The sequence below is a fragment of the Manacus candei genome, unplaced genomic scaffold, assembly GCF_025592945.1.
Source record: "Manacus candei isolate 608988 ecotype Guabito, Panama unplaced genomic scaffold, ASM2559294v1 h1tg000018l, whole genome shotgun sequence".
Classification (NCBI taxonomy): domain Eukaryota; kingdom Metazoa; phylum Chordata; class Aves; order Passeriformes; family Pipridae; genus Manacus; species Manacus candei.
In genome coordinates this window covers 7340408-7362273 of record NW_026138066.1, presented here as the reverse complement: position 1 = coordinate 7362273, position 21866 = coordinate 7340408, and the positions used below count along the sequence as shown (strand labels likewise).

Genomic DNA, 21866 nt, shown 5'->3' with positions numbered 1-21866 from the left:
GGGCGGGCCGTATCCGCTCGACCAATGGGAGGCGCCTCGCTCTCTGCGTGCAGCCAATGGGGAGGGCTCAGGCAAGGAGGAAGACGAGGAGAGAGGCGGTGACCAGGAAAACCTGACGGGCAGGCGCGTTCTCCTATCAGAGGGAGGGACAGACCACAGGCAGCCCATGGTGGCTCAGGGAGCTGAAGACGGACAGTTGCTTTAACCAATGGAAGTGATCAGCCAGCCGCTCCGAGCCCCGCCCTAGTGCGCGCCCCAGGCCCGCGTTTCCGGCCGGGGCCCTTTCCGCACCGCGCCGCCGCCGCCATGGCCTACCCGGGGGAGGACTACGACAACGAGGTGCGGTCGGGGGCCTGGGGCGTGGGGGGTGCGGTCGGGGGCCTGGGGCGTGGGGGGTGCGGTCGGGCTGCTCGCGGGCACTCACTGCCGCCCTCTTCCCACAGGCCGCCTACGACCCCTACGCGTACTCCAACGACTATGACATGCACACGGGTGAGTGCTGGCCTGGGCCGGGCCTCCGCGGGGGCTCCGGCGCCCGGCTGGGTCTGTGGGGCCGGGCCAGGCCGTGCGGCGGCTGCTTCATTGCTCCACCTTCCCCGCAGGAGACCCGAAGCAAGACCTCGCCTACGAGCGCCAGTACGAGCAGCAGACCTACCAAGTGATCCCCGAAGTGATCAAAAACTTCATTCAGTATTTTCACAAGACCGTGTCAGATCTCATTGACCAGAAGGTGTACGAGCTCCAGGCCAGCCGAGTTTCCAGTGATGTTATTGACCAGAAGGTGTACGAGATTCAGGACATTTATGAGAACAGGTACAATACCATCCTCCCTGCAAGTGGGAATCACTGTTTAAACTGGGATGAAAGTGCACCCTGCCCTTAAAAGGAAAGGCTTGCCAAATCTTGCTGCTACCTGTGTTGTTCCAAACTTGGGCTTTCTCAAAAATAGATTTGGTTTGGTTACTGGGGGGAAAAAAACCCAGATGTTTCCAGCCTGCTAGGCTAACATAAGTATAGGTGAGTTGTGACCCCTCTAAAGAAGAATATCAGCCCTGGCCTAACAGATATGGAGGCTACAAAAAGGAACCTCAGTCATGCTAGCCAGGCAGTTTGCAGAAAGCTGTGAGGTGTAACTTTTGTGTGTGTTCCTTACAGATACACTTCCACTCCTGCTTGTAGCTGTGTCACCTTGCCATAAAGAAAATGTGGAAGTAACAAAGTAACATGCACGGCTGTTCCGTGACTGAGGGATAAACTGAAGACTAACTGCTTAGTTTGCAGTTCTTGTTCTTTGCCTCAACACTGGAGTTACAGGGGGTGGGGGTGGTGCTCAGCCTTCATCAAACCCAAGGCGCCTCTGTCGTCATCTCTGACTCCATCACTGTCATACTGAAAAGTGGTTTTTCATACCACGTGTGCTTGTCTTTCAGCTGGACAAAACTGACAGAAAGGTTTTTTAAGAACACCCCATGGCCAGAGGCTGAGGCCATTGCCCCTCAGGTTGGGAACGGTAAGTCTTTTTCTTTGGTTGTTGGAGAGAGAAGGAACTAAATCCTTCTGATCCGTGAGTGAGCAGGTGCACAGCGTTGCTGCCGCCTGAGTCAGTTGTCTTTGTCCACTCTGGCAACTCCTTCAGCAAGTGCCTGGCAAGGAGTCAAACTGCGAAGTATCCTTATGTGCTTCCCTTTATGATTGTGGCAGGAGGCTAATAGGCCTTGTGGCTTGCTCATGTCCCCTTCTGTCATCTTTTCCAGATGCTGTTTTCCTCATCCTATACAAGGAGCTGTACTACAGGCACATCTATGCCAAAGTCAGCGTGAGTGTTGGCCCTTTGTCTTCCTGTGGGTTGAATGCTGGTTTCTTTGTGCCAGCAAACTTGCCAGATCTTGCTGCCACCACAGTTTCAGTGGTCCCACAGTTTTTGCAAGACAGGATTTATGGGTTTGTGAGCTGTAAGTCACATTGCTTCTAGGGAAACTTAGAATTCTTGCCTTTTGTTAGTTTGGTAAGGATTCACTGATTGCTGGAAAGCAAGAAAGACTTGACTGTTTGTCTGAGGCTCATTAACCGTCTCTTCAGGCTTGGTTATAATGAGTGTGCAGGGTTCCCTGATAGCTCAAATGAATCGGAAGACAGATCTGAGTTTTCAAGAAGCTGTTTGTTACTGACATTCAGTGCTGCTCAGTGAGTTAGTTAGGGAGTTAGGGAAGAAGGAGGTTTTGGGAGGTAATTGAATTTACATTTTAATTGCTTTTTTTGTGTGTTTCTTCGTGACTCTTTGTTCTTCAGATGAGCAGGTGGATGAGGGGAGTTTCACAAGAGGAAGGTGCATTATTTGTGATTAAAAACCCCTCATGGGGTCAGAGTGCTTTGCAAAGAGGGAAGTATGGATACCATAAAGGATACAGGAGGAGGAAGTGGAAGGAATAATGCTCTGTGAAACAAAACAAATCCCTCAGGTTTTTTTTATTTAAGCTGCTTTAAAGTCAGTGAGAAAATCACAGTACTTGGTTTTTTAAGGAAAAAAGCTGAACAGACACATGACTTACGGGGCATATAATAACTGCAATTTTACTATGGACCAGAGGGTGGAGAAATGAGCACTTTAAAAAGTGCTGTGTTAATCCAAGGCTTTAGCAGGAGAAACTGGTTTCTCAAACTGTGCTGTTAGTGGTTCTCAGACTCAGTGTCTCCAGGCTGAACAAGAGAGATAACTCTAGGAAGAGAGTGATTCCTTACCAGTAGGTCAAAGTGTTAAGAAATGCTGTCCAGAAACAGAATCCTTGATTTATTAAGGCCTCTCGTAAAGGGAGAAGGAAGGAACGCTGGTGAAGGTATAGGAGGTTCTTAAGTCTGGGCAGCAGAGAGGGGAAGAGGGAAGGTTAATGCACAATATTCACAGGAATTTTGACTGCTCGATTGTCCTGGGAGAAGCTACCTGTACAGGAAAAGTCAGCCCTGCTCTATGGGACAACAGTGATACAATTTCAGGCTTTCTGGGTGATGCTGGTGGATGTCCTAGTTGAATACTGGCTGTAACACTTCTGAAAGAGACCCTCCACTGCTGTGACTATTCAGTGTCCTTTGTATGCTGTTGCCCATGAACTTCCCTCTTTGGTGCTCAAAACAAAGCAGACTGTGCTGACTTCTCATTGCAGGGGGGGCCCACATTGGAGCAGAGATTTGAATCCTACTACAACTACTGCAATCTCTTCAACTACATCCTCAGTGAGTTGCTGCAATCCATGTCTAGTTTGTTATTTTTGGAGAGGGAGAGTGGATGGAGAGGGTGGAGCTGGAGAAAGGGTCAGAAGAACTGCAACATGTTTGTGTATAGATCGCAGAGGGAGAAGTAGTCTACGAGCTTTCTGTATGTTTGAGTTTGCTGAATGAAGAGCAGTCTGCATCCATGAATTTAAAACCCAAAAAAGCAGAAATAGTTCCCAGTGCTTTCTGAAACACTGTAAAGAATAAAACTTATTTAGCTTTCTGTCTTCCTGAGAACTGCTTGATCTACTTTTATTAAAAATTAAAATGAAGCTAAAGAAAAATTAAGCTAAAGGAACTTGCAGTGTCTTCACAACTGTTTACTGTTGTTGACTCCCCTTGGAGCAAATTTTAGTGTTTGTGACTCCCTGCCAGGCTTTTTGTGGAGATTAGATCAGTTGGGATAAACCCCTACAGTCTGTGTACAGCTTCTGAGAATTGCTGCTGCAGAGCCGTCACACTTTAGAGATTAACCCTGTGCATGTTCATAGTCTTTGAAAGTGAAGGCAGCTGAGGTAGTAGAAGCTACATATCACACCCCTAATGGAAGCTTCATTCATCTATTGCTGCATCTCCCATTTCAGGGAAATTCTTGTGTTCTTTAATTTATCTACTCCTCCAGTTCTGCCACTGTTCTTGCTCAAGGTATTGAGCCTCTCATCTATTCTTCTGCAGATGCCGACGGCCCTGCTCCCCTGGAACTGCCCAACCAGTGGCTCTGGGATATCATTGATGAATTCATATACCAGGTATGTGGCTATAAGTCTACACCATTTTGTGGTGGCTTTGTCTTTATTAGTTGTATGAATTTTCCATCTCTTCTCTTGCTGTGATTTTCATAGTGAGGATACACTGCACGTAAAAAAAAAACTTTGGTGAGCTCTTTAGGGAGTCCTGAACTTTTATGGATATTTCTGTTTCAGAACACAAGTTTTGTGTTTCTTAGTCAATTGGGCCTTTATGCTTGCACTGAGAGATTGATGACCTGCTTTGAAATAAGCTCTGGTCTAAGACCTTAACCTTAGGAAATATTTTTACACTTATTTTTCTGAGTGCAGCAGTACAGATCTCAAATGCTGTTGTTTTTTCTCTGTAGATTCTTTTATCTGTAACGTTTTACTATAGAGCTGCCTGTAATTCCTCAAATGCTGTCTTGTCAAGCTTAAGGATGAAAAAAGGGATATGTGCATATATAGAAAAAAGATGTGTGTATGCAGACTCATCTTCTGATTTGGTCATTCTCTTTGCTACCTGTTCAGACAGCAAATTTGTGTTTAGTTGCCTGTCCTAATTGTCTAAGAGATATTTCTCTGCTTCAATCTACTTTCTGGCCTTTTCCCTTTGTACTGTATCATTTTTTCCCCTACGTGCTTTAAAAGTGATATAATTTACCATTTTCATTTCCAGGTGATCTCAGATGAAACTCTTTTTATTTTTTTCATGCAACTTTTACTTTACTATATTACATTTGTGTGAGCAACTTGTAAGCCTAGTGCACTCAGCTGAGCATCTGCAAACAAGCTGTTCATCATTGAATCTCTGCTTTTTCCTGCAGTTCCAGTCTTTCAGCCAGTACCGCTGTAAGACAGCCAAGAAGTCTGAAGAGGAAATCGACTTCCTTCGCTCCAACCCCAAGATCTGGAACGTCCACAGTGTCCTTAATGTGCTGCACTCTCTGGTGGACAAATCCAACATCAACCGACAGCTGGAGGTCTATACAAGTGGAGGTGAGCTAGCTGGGTGTTGCCAAGCAGCACTGGTGTCTGTGCTGCCTTGCTTTGATTTGACCAAACTCAGTTAACTTGGCTGGGAGCTGGATCAAACCCATTATCAAGGGTTGGATTGGCTGGGACCAGGTTCTGTTGTCCTTAGCTGAGAAGTGCTGGTGATACATTTGAGGCCTTGCTCCTTTTGCCTGTAAACATAGTGGTGCTGAAAGGCAAGCTTGCTTTCTTGGAGGGTGTCAGCGTGGTTCCTTATTTTCCTAGGTGACCCTGAAAGCGTGGCTGGTGAATATGGTCGCCACTCCCTCTACAAGATGCTGGGCTATTTCAGCCTGGTTGGGCTACTGCGTCTGCACTCTCTGCTGGGAGATTACTACCAAGCCATCAAGGTGCTGGAGAACATCGAGCTCAACAAGAAGGTAGTACAACATGTTCTAAGCCGTCTCTTGCAGTCTTCCAAATGCCTCTATTCAAACACGCTGGTGAAAGATTGCCATAATGAATCTTCCAGCTGAGGATACTGTTTGTATCTGCTGTAGTTGTCAGGAGTTTGTAGTTGGGCTCAGCTGGAGCTTTGGCATTAAATCAAGCCATATGATAATGCCTGATGCTGTTGCAGCACAATTGCCTAGTTTTTTAGGGCGTTTGCTGTGTTGGGAAGGCCGTGTTGTTACGGGGAATATCATTGGAAATGTAAGCAGTAACAGTGGTAACTAGCTGAACACACTGTTCCTGTCTTTGTCAGTGGCTCATTCTTGTATTTTTGGCTTTTGTTCTCACCATGCCTGTTCCCACCTTGTGTAGTTTTGCCCTAGAATTGGGTGCTGCTTGTGGCTAACTGAAGTCCAGCAGCAACATGGGCTTGGCCCAATATTTGGCACAGATCTATGTATGTGCTGTCTGGCACAGGATGTGGAATGAAACAGGGGGAAAGGGAATTAGGCACACTGCATGAGTTCTCTGCTTGCAGGAAGCTGAAACTGGAAAACATAGGAAATGGGATGATCTAATTAACAATGAGGAAGCTGCTGCGGGGATGGGTGGGAGGTGAGGTATCCTGAATTAACCCTCTCTTTTCTATATTTGGGAAGGGAGTGAAAGCAGAGGTGGCTGGGTTCTGGGTAACGAGTTGTTTGGATTGTTGTCTCCCCTCTAACATTGCATGTGTATTCTTCCTTGTCAGAGCATGTACTCCCGGGTGCCCGAGTGCCAGGTGACCACCTATTACTACGTGGGCTTCGCATACCTTATGATGCGGCGTTACCAGGATGCCATCCGTGTCTTTGCCAACATCCTGCTTTACATCCAGAGGACCAAGAGCATGTTTCAGAGGACGACCTACAAGTATGAGATGGTAAGAGATAGAATATACTAGCCTTCCCAAAAGAAAAAGCTCTTCTTTCCTGCCCCTCCTCCAGCACTTGATAGCCTACGTTGAATAGTCCAGCCTTATTTGCTGGCAGTGGTGACTAGGGATCCTTTGAACTCCTTTGCCATTTGTGGCAATATTTCCTCTTAGCTGTGTTAGTAGTTACTTTGCTTGTTCCCCACACTGTTGCCCCACCTCCATTTGCACTCTTCCCCTAGGCAAGGTTGTTACCGAATATCAGCTGCTAATGATCTTCTTGTTGACACTTCTTCAGACTGAGTCATGTTCTTAGTCCAGTTCTGCACTTCAGGTTGCTACCATTGTTGGATATATTTCCATTATCTGATAATCGTTCACAGATATGGCTGTAACAAAAGTTCCTTTCTCCTTCCACCTAAGCTGTCTCTGGTACCTATTTTACCACCTCCTGCTGCTGTCTTCTTTTCATCCTCATGATTTATTTCTAACTCTGTGTAGCCGAATCCTGCCAGTCTTAATTCCGTGACACTTCAAAAATTTGATATGTCTCTTTCAGCCACACAGCTGTCTGTTTCATTACACACTCAGATAAATCTTCCTTCACAGTTTTTGCTTCACTGACCTCCCTGATAACCATCCCTTGCCAGAACATGGCTGTTAAACTATCTGCCTTCCCTTCTCTGCACTTCTTTGCACCAAAGCAGTCAAACCTGCTTCTGGCCATCCAGGTTCTGTATGGCTCTGGATGCATTCACTCTGTACTTTCCTTTTGTCCAGCCCTCTTTTTCACTGGTGAGAGCCTTGATCTGTCTGCTTTGCCCAGAGGTACTGCTTATTGTGCTGTCCCCCTTGAGCATTAGAACCATCAGTGCTTCGGGTAAAAGTCTGTCTCTGGAAAATGCAGCTCCCGGCTCCCTTCAGCACCCTGGAGCCTGAGCACACTGTCAGGCTGACAGGTTCTCCTCTCTGTCTCAGATCAACAAGCAGAATGAGCAGATGCACGCACTGCTGGCCATCGCCCTCACCATGTACCCCATGCGCATCGATGAGAGCATTCACCTGCAGCTGCGGGAGAAGTACGGGGACAAGATGCTGCGCATGCAGAAGGGCGACGCACAGGTCTACGAGGAGCTCTTCAGTTACGCCTGCCCCAAGTTCCTTTCCCCTGTGGTGCCCAATTACGACAACGTGCACCCCAACTACCACAAGGAGCCCTTCCTGCAGCAGCTCAAGGTCTTTGCTGATGAGGTTCAGCAGCAGGCCCAGCTCTCCACCATCCGTAGCTTCCTCAAGCTCTACACCACTATGCCAGTGGCGAAGCTGGCTGGCTTCTTAGACCTGACAGAGCAGGAGTTTCGTATCCAGCTGCTCGTCTTCAAGCACAAGATGAAGAACCTGGTATGGACCAGTGGCATATCTGCCCTTGACGGAGAGTTCCAGTCTGCCTCTGAGGTTGACTTCTATATTGACAAGGTTGGTATCTGCCCTTGCTGGCTAGGAAATTCTTTTACCCAGGAAATTGTGGAATTGGCAGCACCTGGTCTTGCTCCATCCTGTGTGAAACATCCCTTCTTCCTTTGCCATGTGAGGGGCTTGGCTGCCCACAGTAAAGCTGTAGTCCTGCTTAAAAGGAGAGTCAATGGGTAAAGACTGATGGGATGTCACAGACAGCTTTGGCAGTCGGCATACCTAAAAAACAAAGGTCCTAAGTGTCTTCCCCAGGACACAGAGAACTGTTTATTTATCAGTGTTTTCTGGGAGGTGACAATTAAGTGACAGTGCTGTCAGCGGGCCAGGTGGAATTGTCAATTTCATAGGTGTCCCCCACATCTCTCCTTTACTTGATGAAGCAGGGATGTTTCTTGGTCATGTTACAGATCCACTTTTCATTGAAGGAGCATTTATCTCTGGCTAGAAGGAATCTAAACATGAGGTATATGGACATGTCACCATACTGCCACTGGAGCTCCAGCAGCAGAGGGTGTAGCAAAGAGTTTTGGAGAACTTAATTTTTAGAGAAGACAGCAGTAACCATTAGGATTTTTGCTAGGAAGGAGACTAGGTTGCCCCTTGTTCTTGGCTCTTAGAGCAGACCTCTTTCTGCAAGGTCTCATGCTGTGTCTCAGCCTAGCACTCCTGTTATATAGTGTGACTCTTAGCTGCTGAAAGAGGGAAGCATGAATTGGGCTTGGAACTGTCAAACTGCTGCAAAGAGAGACAAAAATAGGCAGAGTATGCGAGAATGTGAGATGTGAATGCAATGTGATTTGGGGACCCATGACAGGCAAAGGTATAGGGAAGGCTGCCCACAGAAAGCTGAGTGGTTACTGTGGTACTAGCACAGGTTAGATATGTGTGATGCTGAACCAGGGCTGGAGCGAAGCCCCTTAGTTTGCTCCTCATGTTTAGCAGTTCTTGTTGTCTCCATGCTAGCACAGTCCTTTTCCTGACCTCATGCTGTTCTCTTCCCAGGACATGATCCATATTGCAGACACAAAGGTTGCTCGACGCTATGGAGATTTCTTCATCCGCCAGATCCACAAGTTTGAGGAGGTGAGGCCCGGGCAGCAGAGCTGTGTGGCTCTCTAAGAAACATGGAGCAAGCACTGGGCTGTGCAGGCCCTGGAGTAGCTGTGCTTGGGTGAGACAGCTGTGTGATTCCTTGCTGGGGTGAGCCTTTGCTCTGCAAGGCACTGGGCAAAGGCAGGTGTTCTAAGCAGCAGCTGCTGGCCTTTGAAGAATGGTATGTTTTTCTGTGAGAAGTGCTCATCTGAGCCACAGTGGAAAAGGAAGAGGGTTTTACTGTCCAAGGACACTGACTCCATTGTCCCTAGACTATTGCGGTGTTTCTGTCAGTAATACAACCAAAATCATATCTCTGACCTCATAACTATGGCTCTAGAAACTAGCCTCAAAGATTCCAGGAGCACAGATGACCTCAGCATTGTGCTTGGCCAGGAGGTGACATTCTGTCACTGCTCCACTTTCCCAACAGAGGCCGTTGTGCACTGGAAGCTTAGACAGCAAAATCCTGAGATTTGGGGACTTGAGCAATACAGGGTTGTGATACCAGTGCTAGAAGTTTGCATCCTCTTTTCTCCCCACATCTTCCTTTGCTGTCTTGGAGAGGAGGAGAGTTTTACTTGTTCCCCTTCTACTTCACACACTGCACTTGCTCTCTTTGTCAAAGAGTTGGAGGAGTAGAAGCATTGAATAAAGTCTGCTGAGGGGAACAGTAGTGTATGTGAATCACTATGTATTTTTCTGACCTTTACTTTCTCTAATTCCAGCTGAACCGAACCCTAAAGAAGATGGGCCAGAGACCCTAAAACTTCAGTGGATGCAGTGCAGACCTGGGCAGAGAAGTGGGTGGGAGAGATTATTCTCTTTGTGTTGAGGGAAGGGAGCTCAGGGTTCTGGCATTTCTGGAATCTCCTGTGACTCTGAAGGGTTTTTGTATTTAAATATGCAGACTTGTTTGGCTCAAGCTATCTCACCAAGGACAAGACATCTAATAAATTGGTGGAATTTTTCTGGTGAGCATTTGGTATCTGATTTACTGATTTAGTTTTCCTCTGTGGAAGAATATAACTGCATCTGGAGACATGGGCAGCTGCTGTTGGTTTGTGCTCTCTTTGGTCCATGCTGTTGCAGGTAACAGAAGGGAGCAGATCTCTTTCAGGGCCCTGTACAGTCACTGTGCACAGCAAACAGGGAAGGCTGCAGAACTGGTTAACAGGGAGAAAACAAGCTGTTCCACAGTGTCTTCACAGAATACAGAAAGAGCTATTACACCACACATTAAATAAGCCTGAGTTGTAGCTGCTTTCCTAGAAGTTTGCATTTTTGCCTTTCTACCCCTCTTTTTAGTTTTAGTTGCTAAGATGTAGAAACACTCCAAAAAGGATTGATGTGTTTTTGAAGGAAGGGGAAGGATTTTTGTAAACATTCAACCAGTATTAAATCTCGTCTGATGAGATGTCCTTGCTGGAGGTTGTGTTTTATTTCAGCACAAGTGATGCCCAGTGAATTTCCAGAGAATTCAGTTTCTCTGGAAAACTCCTTAAGGGCTTTTAATTTATTAAAACTCTTTAAATGCAAATTTTCCCAGCTCTCCAGCCACAAATTTGCAGTGCCTTGAAAGAGGAAAAAGTTGAAAACTAGCCCCATAAAGGGAAATCAAGGACGTGTAAAGAAGGGGAAGAGAATGCAAAGAATGAATCGCATCCCTCCACACCCTCTCTCCCCTCTCCTCTTGGTGTCTTTAAATAGTTTGGTGTTTGAGTGGTGGAAACAGGTGCAAGAGGAAAACCTGCATGTGTAATAGGAAAGCTACACAGAGCGTATTTCAAATACACCACCTGCCTCTCTGTACCTCTCCCTCTTGTTCCTTTCTACTGAGAGAGGGGTCCTGGCAGCCCAGTCTGGCTCTGTGTGTGATTCTGTTTAGAAGTGGGGAATAATTAACCTTTGTTGGATTATATGCTGTTTGAATGAGCGTCAAGTTTCCAGTGTCCTAGATACTGCTCAAAAGTAAACTGTTTTCCACCACAAAGTCAAGTATCCTGGACAGGCAGGGTACAGGCAGCACAGAGTGAGATTAAATGGGCAATTCTTGTTGGCCTTCTAGCTGCTGCCATTATTGTTATGGATGCTAAGAACTTACTACCTCCAGTTCTGGAGGGTTTGAGGCAGCCATACCATTAAGAAGTTAAAAGACTGAGATGCCATTGCGTTGCAGCATCCCATGGAAGCCGTGTTCATACCAAGGAGAATCTGCTCCCTTTTGTTTTTAGGGTTGTCACTTTAGCTTCTGTGTATTTACCAACAGCAGCACAGTAAGCATAGCTGTCAACAGCAACTGCCCTACTTTCTTATTATCCAAAGCCTAAATCTTTCCCAGAACATGTGCTCAGGTGGATGTGATACGCAACAGGAGAACCTCTGGCAGGTATCTCCATGATCAATTATAGTTCATAGCATAGCAAAGGAATCCAGTGCATTACTGGGATTTGGTCTGGTTTTAATCTGTGGTCAGCATGTTGGAATTACAGACTTTTAATGCATATATTTATCATCTGAAACGCTCCAGTGGTTACAGGCTGATCTCAGGTAGCGTAAATATGCTGCTGCTTTGTTTCTGTCTGCCAGAGCAGCTTCCACTGATCTCCCTGGCTCCATGCCTTCTCTGAGGGACTGCCGAAGGTTAACTGAGCGGGACTGGCACTTGGTGGAACGGAGCCAGGAGGAGCTTGAAGCTCTCACAGGGCGGAAGGATGGGCTCAGTAAGCTGTGGTGCCTGGCACTGCTTGAAGCTGGAGGAATGCAGGGCATTCAGCAGCATCAACAGAACCCCACTGCTGCTGGGAAGGCACTCAGCAGGGAGATGGGGGGTGGTTGGAGCTCAAGCCTTGCCTGCTGCAGCGGGGTTTGCTTAGTGGAAGTGGTTCTGGACAAAATGATTTTATCAGAGGGAACCACAGTATGGGGTCATGTACTCTGTGTCTCTGTCTCTGACCTACAGTTGTGGAGGGGGTGAGTGTGATTATGGAACCTGGAAGAGACAGTCAAGAAAACATCTCTGATCCTTCTGTCCCTTAGGATACATCAGGAAGACGCTGTCAGGCAGCCCTGGGGGATGCAGAGCAGCCAGCTCAGTGGTTACAAAACTGAGACAATGCTTCATTTCCTTTTTCGCTACAGAGTAGTTTTTCTTGTGATTTACACCACAGCTTATCTGGGGCACTGAAGTGGCAGCTTGTGCAAGCCATTCAAAGAATTTATTTCTTGTTACAGTTCTGGGGCCGTGAACTGATACAATGAAACAGTGTAATAGAGGAAAGAGAGGTGCTAAGCAGGAGATCTGAGTAGAGAAAGGACTGGAGAGGAGGGACTCTTGCAGATTTGGAACTGGCAGCAACAAGCTCAACATCAGTGTGACGGTTTGGTCTTTCAGAGAGAGAGCTATTGCCTCCTTTTGCCAAACTGGAAGTGAAAAAAATGTTTTGCAAAATACAGTAGCATTTAATAGTGTGCTTCCCTCCCTCTTGTCAAAGCATCACACTGAGCATACATGCCAGCTCTCCTGACAACCCATCCCCTCGATGGGTTCCTGAGATTGTATCGCACTCTTCCTCCGGTTCTTCCACCGCTTCCTGTGAAGCGCTGCCTGTGACTCCAAGTGTCCTTATCTTCAAAGCTCTCCTTGGCCCTGAGCCTACCCTGGGAGCCACCTACGTCCCACACGTATTCCGCTGCCACGGCTTATGCCCCTGGGAGTGCTGAGAGGGGGAGCAGCCTATGTCTAAGACTGAGGAGGATCCAGAAATGAGGTTGCCTGGTGGGTTTTCCAGTTCCTGCCTGCAGTACTCCCCTTGCTTCTGGGACTGAGTGTAAAAAAGGCTGCAGCGTCTGTCCGGGGCTTTCCTCTGGAATTCAGCTTTCTCCGAGCGGGTGCTGTTCCCAGCATCCTGCCCTGCTCGCGGGAAGCGGAGAGCCCGGGATCCCGCTGGCTGCCATGTGTCCGGCCCCCGCCAAGCCCCGCCCCGTTAAGCCCGGCCTCCTTAGGCCCCGCCCGCCCCGGGCAGGCGGCGGCGGCGTCGGTGGGAGCGGCCGCGCCGATGTCGGGTCCGCGGGGCGCCCTGCAAGCCTGGTGCCGCCGGCAGTGCGAGGGCTACCGCGGCGTGGACATCCGCGACCTCAGCGCCTCCTTCCGCGATGGGCTGGCCTTCTGCGCCATCCTGCACCGCCACCGCCCCGACCTCCTGTGAGTGCAGGCCGCGCCGTGCCCGCCGCTCCCGACGGGGCGCCGCGGGGCTCCGGCCCCCGCCCGGGGACCGCGGGGGTTTTGGGGGACGGGGGTGCCGGGAGCCCCGTCTCTGGAGGGGCTGGGCCGCCCGTGCCTCTTTGCAGCGGTCCCGGGGGCTGCTGGGGGGCTCGCAGGGGGCTGGGGAGGATGGAGGCTCCGTGGGAAGCGACTCCAGGCTGGCTGGCAGGGAGGGACGGAGTCTCCCTGGGCACGGACGTGAGGGGCCCAGGGGCAGAAAGCACAGCCGTGGCTCCGTCGCCTTCTGAAATAATTGGTAAAGGATGCCATGCTCCCAGGAAGTGCTCAAGGCCAGGCTGGATGGGGCTCTGAGCAGCCCAGCCTAGCGGAAGGTGTCCCTGCCCGTGGCAGGGAGGTTGGAACTGGGTGATCTTTCATGTCCCTTCCAACCCAAATCGTTCTGTCATTTTGTGTTTCAGCAAACAAAACTTTCTGAAAGCAAACCAGCTTTCTGATCTGGTCCTGCAGACCCGTCAAGGTCAGAGTTAGAAGTTGTGTGATTTAAGGCCAAGGAGAGCGTGGAGGCGGGCTAGATCCATACACCCCACTGAGAGCTCTGCCTGCCAGGGAGGAGGCATGGTGTTGGCACCTGGGAGTGGGAGTGTTTCGCCTCAGCAAGAGATGGGCATTCACACTTCATGAGGACCAGAGCCCTGCCTGGCACAGGAACATTCCCAGCTGCCAGAGGCAGCCGCTCTGAAACATGTAGAGCCCTGAACCAGGTTGCTGCTTGCATTTGCTTCCAGCTTGTTTTCAGTAGATGCCGCAGTGAAAGCAGGAGGTAGCAAATGCCAGCAGGGGTGTGGAACCTCACTAGCCTCCCCCAGCTTGGGTGTCTCTGAGGGGGAATGTGAGTTTCAGGAGGCAGACAGTGAGTTTGGGATTGCTTGGGGGCACGGTGTCAGGCTGGAGAAACTGGCTGAGCTGCTGCAAGGAATCTGCCCCAACCTGCCTCTGTAACCCTGTGTGCCCCGGCAGTGCTGGGAATCCGGCTCCCATCTGTTCTAATCCTTGGTAGCCCTTGCAACGAAGATAGGCATTGCCCCACCTTGCCATGCCTCCAGCGTGCATGTGCTCCTTTGCCAACAGAGGTGATGTGTCCCCTGCCATGTTCTGCTCTGGGACTGGCAGTTCCTCCTCTGCGGTTGCCCAAATTGACCAAATTTTCTTTTCTGAGAGGGCCAAGGGATGGCAACCTCTGTCAGGCAGAGGATTGACTATGAGTCCACTGTGGAGCTGCGGTGCCTGCGAGAGGGCAAAGCAGGCCTGTGTGTCCTTACACACAAGAGCTGAACAGGTGGGCTAGAAAACAAACTCCTGCCTGCTGAGTTTCAGGTGGCTGCCACAAAAGCCTCAGCACGATGTTCTGGAACCACTGAGAGCCGAGACACACAGTGCCTTTGCATCCCTCTTGCAACCTGGGTCTTGAGGGAGCCGTGTGGTCTGTGTCCTGACAGCTCCCAGGTGGTATGGCTCTCTTTGACCCTAGAATAGAGATTCTGAAAACACTCCCAGTTGCAAGGCTGCTGGAGGGGAAGACAAAAACTAACAACAGGAACACTTGCAATTATTAATATTTTTTGTAAGTGGCACAGTAACTGGGAACTGAAAAGCAGAGGTTCAGCAAAAGCTTACGATAAATACCACTAAAACCACCTGATGGTGGTTTCCCATTAACCATATTTACCATCCCATTAAGCAGCAGCCTGCTCTTTAGTTGTCAGTGGGCTTAAATCTGCTCCTGGCAGACGTCCTAACTACAGGCTTCACAGGTCCTCTGCACGAGCTGAATTGTAGAGACAGAGCCCAGGGCCTTACAAGGACATGGCATGCTGTAGAAGGATTTTCAGACAGCCGTCGGGAGAGCAGCATCATTTCATCTGATTCCAGCTTCTTCAGCCTGTCCCGATTTGGAAGTGGGAAGATTGGATCAGAGGCAGTAAATCTCCTGACGGCAGAGGAAAAGTGGTTGCCCTTCTTTTCTTCTAAAGTGCTTTTCAGTCAGCCTGGTAATGGGACTTGGCAGGGATCTGCGAGTGTGTTTCTGGCCCCGTGTGGTCTTCCTTTGTGCGGGGCTCTCCTGGCCCGCACAAGGCAGCTGCGCTGCTCCCCAAAGGCTGGAGTTCCTCTGTATGCAGCTGCTTCCATGCTTCCTGCTGGCTTCCCCTGGGGTTGCAGAGGGGAGGAATAGGCTCATCCACATAAGAGCTGAGCTGAAGCTCTTTTCTCTACCTGTGTGACACCACTCCTCTACCACTCTGATCCCCCCAGCCTTTTGCTGCTGTGGTGGCCATTGGCCTGTCCTGGTTGTCTGACCCTGCCCAGATGCACCCACACTGTGCTGCTGTGCTGGTAGGGGACAGGCTGAGGAAGAGGCTGTCATGAAAGACCATAGGGGTAAGTGAGACTGAAGGCAGTTTTCCGCATGATTCTTGACTTGAACACAGTTTCATCGGGATAAGGCAAATGGTATCAGAGAGATGCTGCCCTGTAGAGCTTTGTAGCAGGTCCCACAGAACTCCTGGAAACAATGTAGGTTTGGGGTTTTTTAAAGAAATAGACTGGAAATGCTCAGCATCTTCTGAATCCAGCTAAAGGTGCCTTGAAGTGACCACCAAGGCTGAGGTACACACGTGTGGGACCTGTGTGTTGAACCATGAAGATGAAAGCCCCTGACTCTAGCTTCACTGTTGTACACACCTCGCTGGACTTCACAGCCTCACTGTCTCAGTCAGGGAAATGGGAAACCTGGATTTAGCCTCTGACCACACTGCTGGCTGTGTGATCTCAAGATGAGACATTTAATCTCTCCTTTTCCCTTGTCAATTAAACTGGAAACATCCAGACCAACTTGACAGTGGACTCTGGGGATTAATGAGTTTGTTTGCTCAATGCTCTAGAAATCTGAAGCATGAAATTAGTGTTTACAAGGGCATTTGCTGCAGCTTAGTGAAGCAAAGAGCATCTTTCAGTGTCCCAAGCTGTACAGCCTCCCTGGAGCTCAGGGGAGGATCTTGGCATTCAGGGGTGAGAAGAATAAAAGAGCATGGCACATGCCTTTTGAGTGCTGGGAGAGATGGAGACTTGAGGAAAACAGGAGATGAGAGCTGTTTTAGAAACGCTGTTTTGTGTCCCTAGAGCCGAGGGTTTGGTTACAGGCAGGATCACAAATCTTGTTTGTTCCCTCCCATGTACTCCCTGACAAGACCTGGAAAGCTGAATGGCTTATTATGCGGCATTGCCATTACAATGCTCATGATTTATGTTTGAGGAATCCAGGAATTTGCTCTGGTTTTAGCTGTACGGCACACCCTTCCCCCTTCCCCGGGTCTGCTGTGCTGCCTGGCAGCTGCCCTAAACCCCAGAGTGCTTAGTGGCTCTGCATGTATCTAATTAGGTAAGTGCCTGGGATGTTATTTGCATAGAAATATTACTCCAGGATATGGTATGACACTGGGGTTTGCTGAGTCAAGACAGTTGTTCAGCTGGGATAGCCAGAGTCTTGCCTGTTCTTACATCTGATCCCTTGGACCAGTGTGTTGTCATGAGAGGAACCTGAGCATGGCTGGATGAAAGATTGCTGAGATCAGGGCAAGGAAATAATGTGACATGCAGCCACATGTCACAGAACTGTGAAATGGCAAGTTCTGGGCTCTCTACAGAGGAGGCAGTTTATAGAGAGGACAGGGATATGTCTGGGGTGGCTTTCCCCCATGCCTGAGAGCCCATGCTCCTTCTGCGTTGGTACAGGGAATGTGCCTGGAGCCACAGGGATGCCCCACGTGACCGAGTGGCATATGGGAGTGCTCATGTGGGGAGTGATGCAGGTCAGCATGGTCCTGCTTGGCTTGTTCGGAGAGGGAGCTGGGAAACGCAGTGGAGAGGAACTGAATTAAACTGATCCCTGGGGCCTTGTGTTGATGGACTTCAATATCTCGGGTAAAGCTGAGAGTGTGCAATCCTACATTAGTGGAAAAAATTTTCTAATGCCTTGCTGCTTGGTAGCCCCTCTTTACCTCTTGAGCTTCACATCCTCTCTGCTGGCATCCACTTTCCCTGGTGGATTTACCTTGGTTTACTAAAACAGCTCTGGTGTGCTGGAGCAGAGTGGAATGGACATGTTGTTTTCTCTGACAGAAAATACTCTCCCAACTCAGCCCACCAAGGAGTCTTCACGCTTCCAGCTACACCACTCCCATATCCTGAAAGTGAGGGCATTCAAAATGAAGGTCATGAATGTTTAGAGGGTAGTTGATATATAACTGGGTTGTCATTGCTCTCCTGTGTTCCAAGCTGGCATTTTCTTTAAAAGAAAAACACAGCAAGGTTAAAGGCATTCTCTAGGCAAAAACAAAACAAAAACTTAGGGAAAAAAACAAATAGTCTCCCAGTGGAGACTATTTATAAGTACAAAAAAGGCCGTAGTTTTCACATGAAAGCGAAGGCTGCAGCTGAAGCCTTTACCCACTAGTGTGTAGAGAAGGAAAAGTTGTGATATTTTGAGCAGGCTGAGCTCTGTACATGTATTCACATCAGCTTTCAGAAGGGTGACAGAGCTGAACATCCAGCCCATCTTCTGCATGTCTGCTGCATCTGCTCCCACAGCAGTGAGCGGCTGCAGCTTCGTTTATCTGCAAGGAAACAGCACCATCAGCCTCTTGCTTTTGAACGGAGGAAGTGTAATATTATGGTGCTGCAAGCAGCTGGGAAAATCTTCCTGAGCTCATCACAGACTTCCTCTGCATCTTTGGGAAAGCTGCATGAGGGGCTTCGAGAAGGGGCTGGTTCCCCTGCCGTGTGACACCGGGATGGGCTGTGTTGATGTTACAGGAAAAGGCAATAAAACCCAGAGGGGGATAGAGGAAGGGAGGTTTCTGTAGCCCCTCTTCAGGGGTGAATGGCTGAGGATTTACCATCTTGCCCTATTCCCACACACCACCTTTGGGGTGAGGCTCACACTCCCCACCTCTAATCTGAATTGTGTCTCTGGGCCAGTGTCCCAGGCTTTGGCACCTCTCTGTGGGCCACTGGGGTGGCTTCACTTGACCCTCAGCCTCTCTGGACTGTCTCGTCCCCTGTGAATCCAGCTTGCAGCACACCAAGCTGCTGCATGAAGGTTTTTTTTTGGTAACAAAGCTGACATCCTTGGCAGGAAGGGGCTGTAAGCAGTTCAGCATGATGCTGTTTTCACACATTATACCCACATACACATACGAAAGGCATAACTACTCCTTCCTGTATTGCTCCCCCTCTACTGAAAGCTTGCAGACCACTGTAATTCTCTGCCCTCTGCTCCTCTGGTGAAGGCAGTTAATCAGTCCCTGTGGCCTGACTGACTTGATCCCCCAAAGGAATCCAGGCATACAAGGGAAATGCGCAACGTGCCTGGGTTGGGAACTGCTGAGGTTCCCCCTTGTGCCCTGAGCACCCTGCATTCAGCTCTAAAGACTGCAGCTGAGGATGTGTGCACTGCAAAGGTGGGGGAGATAGCAAGGACAGAAGTGCAGTTTAAGATCTTCTGTGTCACCCCAAATTCTGGAGTGACCTTAAATCCCTTGAGGTGTTGCAAGGAGGTTTGTCTAAGGACCCTGTTGGAGGAGCAGATATATCACAGGTGGCTCCTTCTCTAAAGAATCTGCATCCCCATCCTCCTCCCGCTGTTGTGCCAGTGGCCTTGGAAGAGCAGGTTTGGGGTGATGTCGTGCACCCTTCAGTGCAGCAGTGTTTGGTGCTGATTGAAACATGGTCCTGGTATTTCTGCAGCCTTTAATCTCAAGGGCAGAAGAAGCGGGTAACGAGAGACAAGAATGACATTTTAATTTCCTGATCACCACCCATTTGGGACTTGCTGTCTTTTTTTAATTGCAATTTCCCTTTGATTTCTTTGTCCCTTTGCAAGCTGAAATGTGCTTTGTCAAGGTTTTGTTTATCTCGAGTCTTACATGTTGAGTTGCTGTAAGGTTGGCTGTCCTGGGAACCTGCATACAATGGCATAGGGGCACTTTTGCTCTGCACCTCATGTGGCTTTTTTGTGCTTTCTCATTTCAGAGACTTTGATTCTCTCTCCAAGGATGACGTCTATGAGAATAACCGCTTGGTAAGTCCCCATTCTGCAACAGAAGGAAGAAGGGACATGAGAATGATTTGATGGAAGTCATGCAGTGTGGGAGGAGTTTGTGACGGTGGTGAAGGTGTAAGAAAAATCCGTGTTTGTAAGTGACAGGCAGGAGCTTCTCTGGAAACAAGGGAATCTGAAACATCGGCATCCAACCTGTACTGGTTATCCTAACAGTTGTCAAGACAACATCTCAGGTGAAGATTTAAATGGTGCAACATCATCTTGACATCAGTTGTTCCGGACTTGCAGGCAATGGAAGCTAGTTTTGTTCCAGGCATAAGCAGAGAGGAAGGCCATGCTGGAAACCTGGTCTTCAATGTTACCCTGCTGCTTGGGACAGCTGGAGCCAGTAGCAGAAGCAGGCAGTGGGGAATGGGGAGGTGTCCAACTCCAGAGGCTATTGGTAGGACAGAGCAGCAACAGCCCTGGTTTTGTTAATGAGAGAAAGACCTAATTGCTACAGGCTCCATCTGGTAGTCTGCGGAGAGACCCTACCCATCACCTTTCCAAGATGAGTTGAGCTACATACAAATACCAAGAGGATGAGGCCAGACTATTTTCAGAGATGCCCAGTGGCAGGAGAAGGGGCAACAGGCACAAACTGGAAGTTCCATCAGGAATTCCCATCTGAATACAAGGAATAAAATTCTTTACTATGAGAGTGACAGAGCTGGACCAGGATGCCCAGAGAGGAAGTGGAGTCTTTTGCTCTGGAGATATTCAAAACCTGCCTGGACACAACTCTGTGCAACCTGCTCTGGGTGAACCTGCTTTAGCAGGGGGTAGGACTAGGTGATCTCCAAGGTCTCTTCCAACCCTAGCCATTCTGTGATTTGGATTTATAGGATTAGGACTCTCCAATTGTGTCCTGGCACATCCTTTCCTAGACCAGCTGGCCTCTTTCAGCCATTAGCAGCTATCTTTTTCCATTCAAGACCCATACCACGGGTATCTTGTCTTATTAGGTGGGATCTCTCCTTGCTCCTGGCTTCTTGCAGCCATGTATTCAGCAAGGCTCAGTCCAGAGAACCATCTTAAAGCCAGGCTGAGCAGAGCAGGGTGTCAACAGGTGGCATTTTTACCCCTAGTAACTGCAAATATCCAGGTTTTTTTATTTCTCCATCCCTTTTCTTTAGATCCCACACCCTGCACAGCATCTCATGCCCCAGAGTTGAGGCACCTTCAGTCTTTACCCACACTGTGCACCTGGTACCTCACCATTCAGTGCCCAAACAACTCTTATCTCCTCCTGGCTTACCTTCTCTTCAGTCCCCACCATAGTCTTGCACCCCTGCTCCCTTGATGATGAATGTGGGTATGCTGCCCTCGGCACAGTGTATAGGCAGTAATCCACATACACTGCTAAGTGGGAAGCTCTCAAGCAGCTTTTTCCTTCCTTCTTTCCTTCCTTTCAGGTAGCTGTGTATGCAATTGGAGTTGTGTGCTTCTTATCACAATGTCATTGTTTCTGCTTGCTGAGACACGGAAAAGTACTGACGTGGCTTGTGCATGGCAGGCTGCTGGATGTTGAGTCAGGATGGCTAGGTTAGTGGGAGGGGAAGATGTGGCCCCCCAGAGCATGAAAGGATGGGCAGTGTCAGTATTTCTGTGGGATGAGCCCGTGGGGTGGCTGGGCACACTGCTCAGTAGAGCTGGTGTTTGGTTCTGTTGCTGGAAATGTCTGCCAGCCCTCCGCCCTTCGCGGTGCCAGCCAAGGCTCTGCTGGGCTCTTGCATGAGGGCATTGCTGGTGTGCCCTTTTCACGGATTGAAAAAACACTGGGGTTTTTATTCAATGAAAACTTGAAAGGAACCTTACTTCTGATGCTACCTTTCTAGCCAGATGGCATGTCTGGAGCCTCTGTCCATCAGGGATGCCATAGGTTTGCTACTTCTACAGGGTCCTTCCAGCTTAATTTCTTTGTTACTTTCTGTAAAGCACTGATTTTCTCTCAATACCTCTCTGCTGTTCTTCCAGGCCTTTGAATTGGCAGAGCGGGAGCTGGGCATCCCAGCCCTTCTAGATCCTAATGATATGGTCTCCATGAAAGTCCCTGACTGCCTCAGCATCATGACTTATGTGTCTCAGTATTACAACCATTTCAACAACCCCAGCCAAGGTGAGTGTCCTCCCACCCTTCTGGCTTCCAGTTTGCCCCCATTTGAGTACAGGAAACCCGGCGTTACCCTTTGCTTCCTCTTTCCTGTGGCAACTGGGCACTGTGTGTGCTTGTGGAGGAGGAGAGGAGCAGGTAGTACCTGCCTCTCCTGCATCTTGCTGGTGCCCCTGAGGAAGGCCTGGAGGAGGGAGTGCATTAGGGTGAGGTTTCACAAGAGGTGGGGAGTGATGTAACAGCTCAGGCTGTGGAAAGAGAAACACCTTTCTCCTCCCTCTGCCTGCATTCCTGCTGCTTGGGTTTGGCCACCACCCCTGGTGCTCACTAGACCCCTTTGTGATCTGCTCTAACCCACTAAAATGGGAGAAAGCTAGATAGGAGCCCACCTAAAGCAGCTGATTTTTATCACCTTGGTGCATGTAAAGTGACTGGAGGCCAGAGGGAGTGGAGCCAGGGTGAAGTGTTTC

General features: G+C 49.1%; 2 protein-coding genes across 4 annotated transcripts in view; both read left to right on the top strand.

The window, feature by feature from the left end:
* The first annotated feature begins 59 nt into the window (after positions 1-59).
* On the top strand, positions 60-9879 carry EIF3L (eukaryotic translation initiation factor 3 subunit L). Its single transcript, XM_051785071.1, has 13 exons — positions 60-339; positions 444-492; positions 603-813; positions 1431-1510; positions 1755-1816; positions 3159-3228; positions 3943-4016; positions 4823-4994; positions 5256-5410; positions 6175-6345; positions 7315-7812; positions 8812-8892; positions 9630-9879. The coding sequence occupies exons 1-13, from the start codon at positions 307-309 to the stop codon at positions 9666-9668; spliced, it is 1695 nt and encodes a 564-aa protein (XP_051641031.1). The 5' UTR covers positions 60-306; the 3' UTR covers positions 9669-9879.
* A 3020-nt stretch (positions 9880-12899) lies between these two features.
* Positions 12900-21866, top strand: part of MICALL1 (MICAL like 1) — a 21426-nt gene continuing 12459 nt past the window's right edge. The window contains exons 1-3 of one of the 3 annotated variants that reach the window (XM_051784004.1): positions 12900-13105; positions 19214-19262; positions 21261-21402. In XM_051784004.1, the coding sequence (XP_051639964.1) occupies positions 12960-13105; positions 19214-19262; positions 21261-21402 (337 nt within the window). In that variant the 5' untranslated portion in view covers positions 12900-12959. Of the gene's footprint in view, positions 13106-19213; positions 19263-21260; positions 21403-21866 lie in introns of those variants that run through there. The other 2 variants (XM_051784003.1, XM_051784005.1) reach the window with 2 other exon arrangements.